This window comes from Asparagus officinalis, chromosome 4 (assembly GCF_001876935.1).
Source record: "Asparagus officinalis chromosome 4, Aspof.V1, whole genome shotgun sequence".
Lineage (NCBI taxonomy): Eukaryota > Viridiplantae > Streptophyta > Magnoliopsida > Asparagales > Asparagaceae > Asparagus > Asparagus officinalis.
The window spans coordinates 121,657,354-121,664,043 of record NC_033797.1 but is presented as its reverse complement, the minus strand read 5'-3'; the positions used below and the strand labels follow the sequence as shown (position 1 = coordinate 121,664,043).

The 6,690-nt window shown below is 35.3% G+C and overlaps 1 protein-coding gene across 1 annotated transcript in view; it reads left to right on the top strand.

Annotated features, from left to right (window-relative positions):
* LOC109838058 (probable serine/threonine-protein kinase PBL16) overlaps nucleotides 1–6,690 on the top strand; it is a 29,763-nt gene that overhangs the window by 1,035 nt on the left and 22,038 nt on the right. The window contains exons 2-3 of the mRNA XM_020406512.1: nucleotides 4,267–4,403; nucleotides 5,496–5,593. Coding sequence (XP_020262101.1) covers nucleotides 4,267–4,403; nucleotides 5,496–5,593 — 235 coding nt within the window. The remainder of the gene's footprint in view (nucleotides 1–4,266; nucleotides 4,404–5,495; nucleotides 5,594–6,690) is intronic.

Sequence of the window (6,690 nt, the reverse complement as noted above, 5' to 3'; positions counted from 1 at the left end):
CTGTTGAAACACGCTACAATTTTAATTCAACAACAACTCCCATATTTTTTAAATCAGACCATATTTATACACCAACCAAATATTTTTGGATTATAACTAAAGTTTTGGAGGCAACCACCATTTTAAATGTATTAACATGGTGCCAAGTTCCTTCTTAGTGCATTGTGCGAATGTGAAATAGACAACCATGCATGCTCTTGTGTTACATTCGGATATCTATTCATGTGTATCTGATAATTTATGACTATCCAGTTTTCTATCCATATTTCGAACACGACTCGTACATGCGTATCTGCCAAAATCCCCCTAAAGAGTCAAATTTTAATTTGGTTATTTGTGTCCTTTTAAACATAAAAATTACAACAATACATGGACAAACATAAACCACTTGCAAGGAACATTGATTTAGACCATTAGACATGCAAAGATATCATTTTCTTCATTGTTCATTGAAGTGTTCTAGTCAGTGTTATCAAGGTGCAAGGCACAAAGTCTCCTTATGTGCACCATGTGCAAGGCGCACTGTGATGCGCACGCCTCACTGGAGTTAGGCGCACACCTAAAACAAATCTTTTTCAACATATGATATATAAGTATGAAAGAAATATATTTATAAATTTTCACATAAAAGGACTAAGAAATAGCAAGAATCAATCAAATATCTCAATTCTCAAACTTTGTAGAAATAAATAAAACATCAAAAAGCGTAAGTTAGATGCGTAAACCATCAAAAGAGTCTACTAGATGTATTAAACATGTGTAAAGAGTCAAAAAACAGTAGATTATCACTAAAGAAACCAAAGATTACAAAAGAAACCAGTAAAACAGTATAATTTCACAAAAAGATAAAAGGAAAGAAAGCATACCTTTAGTGCTGCCAGGAGATGTGGTCGTTGGTGGATTCTCTGAACATTGCTTGTGGCTTCATTGTTGGTCACCGGAGATGGGAGAGAGGTAGTAGCGAGTAAGGTTTTAAATATCGGATATCGGGAAAATATCGCATTGCCAAAATTCATATCGGATTGCGGATATCGGTGATATATCAGGGATATGTGGTAAATATCAGAATGCTATAACAGATGTTTTCATATATAGTATAATGCACTAAAATGTAATCTCTACATACTTACGAAAATCTAAGCATACAAAATATAAATAATATATGTTTAGAATCACTAATCAGCATTGTAAAACAAATAAAAGCACAAATCAGTGCTGCAACATTTGGATTGATTTTTTATGGCCAAAATGTCATTTGATATAATAGGAAAATTATAATAAGTCGCCCAAAAATTGCCAAATGCTATATATTGTTTTGTGACAAGTCATATAAAAGCATATATCGGCCAACATATTGACTAATATATCGGTCATATCAGGGATATATCGCACAAAATACTCAAAAAGCGGTAAAAGATATTTGGTGACTATATCGGTCGCGGTAAGCCCTGTAAAAGGATATGTCGGGGGATATATCGGGCCATGTCGGGGATATTTAAAACAATGGTAGCGAGTGGTCGAGATAAGAGAGAGGAGGCCAGTGATTGAGATGGGAGAGAGGGAACGACGGAAAAAACAAAAGTAAAATCCTAAAAAATCAATCCGGTTTAAGAAAATATCGGGTTTCATACTCGAAACCTAATTCAAAAAAAACTGTATCATTTTTGGGGCGCATGCTTTGGTGCTCCCCACCTCAGCACAACACGCTCAAGAGGGGCACGGAAGGCGCACACCTTTTGAACGTGCAGAGCCCTGCATTTAGTGCGGGGCACAATTGCACCAACCCACATCGCCCCGCCCCTTGGGCGTGCTCGGGATGATCGCCTGAATACCATAGGTTCCAGTTTCTTATTTAACTGCCTTATTGAATGAGAGATAGTTATTGAGCAATCTTCTATAGTTGATCAATACCTTGGAGTTGAAACCCCAATGTCCTAGTCAAAAGGTCAAGAAAGCCTCCATGTGGACCGGGGCCATCAACTCCCTACTGTCTTGGGCCTTTACCAACTACAAATTGTAGTTGTAATATTGGAAGTGTTGATCATCCAATTTCTTTGTATAATCGTTCACAAATTGTTGTCGTTGACGAGGATATATTGATGATTATCAATTGTTCAGTGGCTCTTCCACCATCATATGCTCCCATACCTTAGCTTTTCAATTTTAAACCATGTGACTACACTCCATTTTCAATAGGACTTCTTCCTGACAGCCTAACCAATTTTCTTAAGACTGAACTAGGACATAATTTTAGGTAAAGAACATTTGAATGAAATATTCTACAAATGTATTTTTGTTTTCCTCTGCTAATTATTTATTATCCTGCACACGAACAAGAACATTTGACCTGTCTTGTGTCATGTTGTCCTTCAATTTGATTAAACGTGCTCTATTCAGTCATGGGTAGAAGCTGAAGTTGTTTGATTGAAAATCTAATGAGTAATTTTGTAGGGATGGGTTATGTTCCAAGTTTTTCCACCATCTTGTTGCAAATTTTAAACAAAGATCAAGTAATACGTTTTAGAAGCAAAATGTCTACCTAACAATTGTTCAAAATTAAACTTACGCTTCGTTTGGTACGCGGGAGTGGAGTTAAGTGAGAATATTACGAAGGTAGGAATGGAATGGAATGGAATTGATGTAGGAATAGAATGTATACTCTCATTCTCATGTTTGGGTGCGATTAGAGAATTAAGTGGCAATATATTTAAGAAGAGTAATTCTAGAGTTTATTTTATTATTTTCATTCTCATTTAAGGGGGAGTGTTAATCTCTTGATAACTGATTGGGAATAGCAATTCTCACATTAAGTGGGAATTGATGTGAAGTAGGAATGACATTTCTAGCATCCAAAAACACATTATGTTTGGTAAGCATGAATGAGAAGTTGGAATTGCACTCCATTCTCACTCATTCTCGCGTACTAAATGAGGTGTTAGAGAATTTGTTCTATATATGTTTAGCTAACTCGTGCAAAGAATGATTGTTATTTGTTAAATTTCTTAGGTAATGAGCTTAATCAGAAAAGATACCAAAGTTGATGGAATTTTGAAGTCATCAGTCTAGTAAATTTTAGCCAGCATTTTATCTATCTAATTGCAAGACCAGGTACTGATTAAGTTTTCTTTTCAGAAACATAGAATCAAATCCAATATTGTTGATTTCATTTGAGAGGTTACATTAAGAAGATTTGAATTTTGCACTTTCATCCCAAATATAGTATGTATTGAACTTAATCGCTAGGATTATGTGCACATTGCTTGTGATTGTACGCTCCACCTCTCGTTAGTAATATCAAATACTTTCAATACTTGATCCATATTCGAAATTTCTACAAATAAAAAGAATGAAACTTAGATGTAAGTTTGGAATTTGTAAAGCAATCACAAATAAAATGTTACTGCTATATGAAGTTCATTTTGACATATGCTTCATATAAAGAGCCAACAGCTGGAACATTATTGTCCACTAGCCGGAGCACCATTTAGGAGGATGTTCGTTGACCTGCCAGAATCCCCAAGGACAATTTCTTTACAACTTTGGTCTCTCATCCTGAAGTCATTCTTACAAATTCTGATGATATTTTTTTCCAATCGATTAAAGTACAAGCATATCAATGATGCTCTCTGATCTTTGTAACATTCTGCAATATAATTAAAGTAGCAAGGCTAGTTTCTGCAGATCTTAATAACTCCCTCCTTTATGAACACTTCTGGACATTCAACGGTATCTTAATAAACTCTGTGATGCACTATCTTTGCATTAGTAATCCATCCACTCATTCTTTTGCAAGTTCCAACAAACAGGCGATTATTGGGTCAATTATTCTATTTTGGTTCTTTCTAAAGCTTACTCACTACGTAGAAAGTAATAGTTCAGATAACTAGGCAGAATCTAGGTTGTGTTAACAGCTTAGCTTATTCGCAGGGGGGAAAAATCCAAGTCTAATTTAAAGAAACCTGGAGGTTTGGAATGAGGGGATCATTAATTTATTATTTATCATTTTGGTAATCAGGGATCACCAAAAGTGACTGCAAATTCCTCAATGGATAAATTGGTCATATGAAGCCATATAGTTGGCATTGGGCATAAAATGCAAAGGTTCTAGCTTCATTACTGCTGCATTTCCTGTAATATGCTGACATTTCCCTTCTTATTATATGCACAAGATTATCACAGTACAATAAATTCCTTTCGTATCCATTGCTCGTGATCTTCTTGTTTACTTTTTATGGCCTTATACTGTTTGTTGTTTGCTTGGTTTAGTGGGGTACCCCATGAAGGCAACCACAGATTCCTTTGTTGGAACTAGTTCTCGGTTATTGGAGGAAGAAGTCTTGAAGAAAATTGATATGTACGAAAGCATGCTTGTAGAAATAGCTAGAAGCTGCAGAGAGGAAAGGGTAACTTGCAGATATTCCTTGGCTACTTATATCACCGTACAATTTAGCGAGGCACCTGTCTTGGCAAGCATTAGTGGTCTAATAGAAGTTAATGGGGGATCTGGCTTGTCCTTCCACTAATTTTATGAAAATCATGAATGGTCTTTTCTTGTTTATCTCACCAAAAGATAGATATATCATGCGTCTTGTACTCTTATGTAAGCTTGATGTCGATCATCATCTTTTAGGACTTGTTTAACTCAACAAGAAGATAGATATTACTGTTAGATGTCTAATTAACAATTAAGTCTCTTAACATTCTGTTATTGACCCCAACCCCTCATCTCCCCTTATTCTGTTTGCATCTACATGCCTGCATTACACACCCATTATTACACTTTGCATTATAAATTTACGAATTATGTCCTTGAGATAACCTTATGTTATTTTACTTCTTTTTAGTATTACTTCATAGTTGCGAGATTTTCATCTTATTTGAGGTCTTGCCTATTACTATGAATACTGTCAAAACGTACTTTGACATGCATAATGCCCGTTTGCACGAGGATAGAGAAAAACTTAATCTATTCTGAGCCATATAATTTCAGCTGGCAAATTTTGTTTCTGTTTAAACTAAAGTTTTTGATCTGTTACAACAATGTTTACCTTGTCCTCCAATGAGAAAGGTCAAACATGCCATTTATATTGAAGGTCTTGGCCCGAAACTTATCACATTCTTTATATTAGAAGCCAGCCTGAAAATCAGTTGACTAATTAATTGCAAAGGTCAACTTGATATCTACCGCATATGGCAGTTTGAAACATTTTGTTTTGATATGGGAATTGAATCCAAGACCTTGGAGGCAATATTAGAACCTCCTAACCATCTGGGTCACCGCGGTTTCCAGTTTGAAACATTTTGTTGTCACTGTTGTTCATGGTTCTTGCGTCTGATATGCATTTATTGGTTTGAACCAACTACCATATGGTCCATATGGGTGTATCAATAGACAACAGCTAGGGTATGCCATGCAAGTCCAAAGACATGGTCTCATTCTATTTACTTTATGCTATTTAACTTTTATTTCTACATGATTTTGTCTCGTTTCGCAGGTGAGCATGAATGTCAAAATTACTGCCGGCACACCAACCAAACAAGTCATTCTGCAAGAGGTTATGTCTAGTAAAGCTGCTTGGCTTATACTTGATAGGTATACCTGTTTGAAGCACTGCCAGATTTTTCTTTTTCATTGGACAAAAGTCCATAGCAAGCAAAATTTGCTAGAGCAAATTGTTTACTTATGCTATTCTCATATCTGCACATAAGTTGCTTTTTCGCTTAAAAGCTTGTGGTTCACATTCTAAGTGAGTATTTAGTTAATATTTATTTTCTTTTGCGCCTAGTAATAAACCAAGATAAATGAGGTTTATGACAGGACATACCTTAGTCCAATCTCTATGAAGTGAATCCTAGAGAAAAAGAACTGATGCATCCTCACTGCAGCGCGTGTCAGGTGGCATCAAATGCTATGTTAAGTGAACAAGGTTAGTTCATTAAAGAGGGAGCACTGTCGCACATAGTACAACTATATGTGTGTGATGGTACACTGGATTAGGACACCAATGTAATCTTTCGTATCAAATAGGCGTAAATAAGTGTAGTTTATGAAGGGCATGGTACAAATGATCTGTACATGAAAATATCATTGAATTGCATTTCATGTATGAGAATATGGTTGTAGAAGGTATATGTTTGTTTGATAGTCGGATCTGGGGACACTTATTTGGGAGTGTTGAAGTTAAAAGAGAAAATATAAAAGGAGGGATTACGAACTATTTCTTTGATATTAATTTGTTTGCATATGATGGGTTTACATACACGAAAGCAGTAGCGGAGCTTGTGTATTTCATAAAAAAAGTTTTTTTATATTAGTTCCTCTAATTTTAAAATAGCTTCAAATGGGTCCTAAAATCTCAAAATTGCTATTAGGCTTTCCAATTCTTAAAGGTATTTGAAAATTAGTCCCTCGAATCATTGACATTGCCATTGAATCCCTAGCTCTCGTGATCAACTTGAAACAATTCATAAGAATTGGAGGACTTTTTTTTAGAGAAAGACTTAATGGAGGACTTAATAGCAATTTTAATAATTAATGGAGGATTTATTAGCAATTTTAATGATTTGATGAACTAACTTTAAAATAACATAAAGAATTTGGAGGGAGCTAAGAGCAATATCGATGACTAAAGGACTAGTTTCAATACAGTAAAGATTTAAGGCTTTGAGTGACTAATATGAACAAGGACC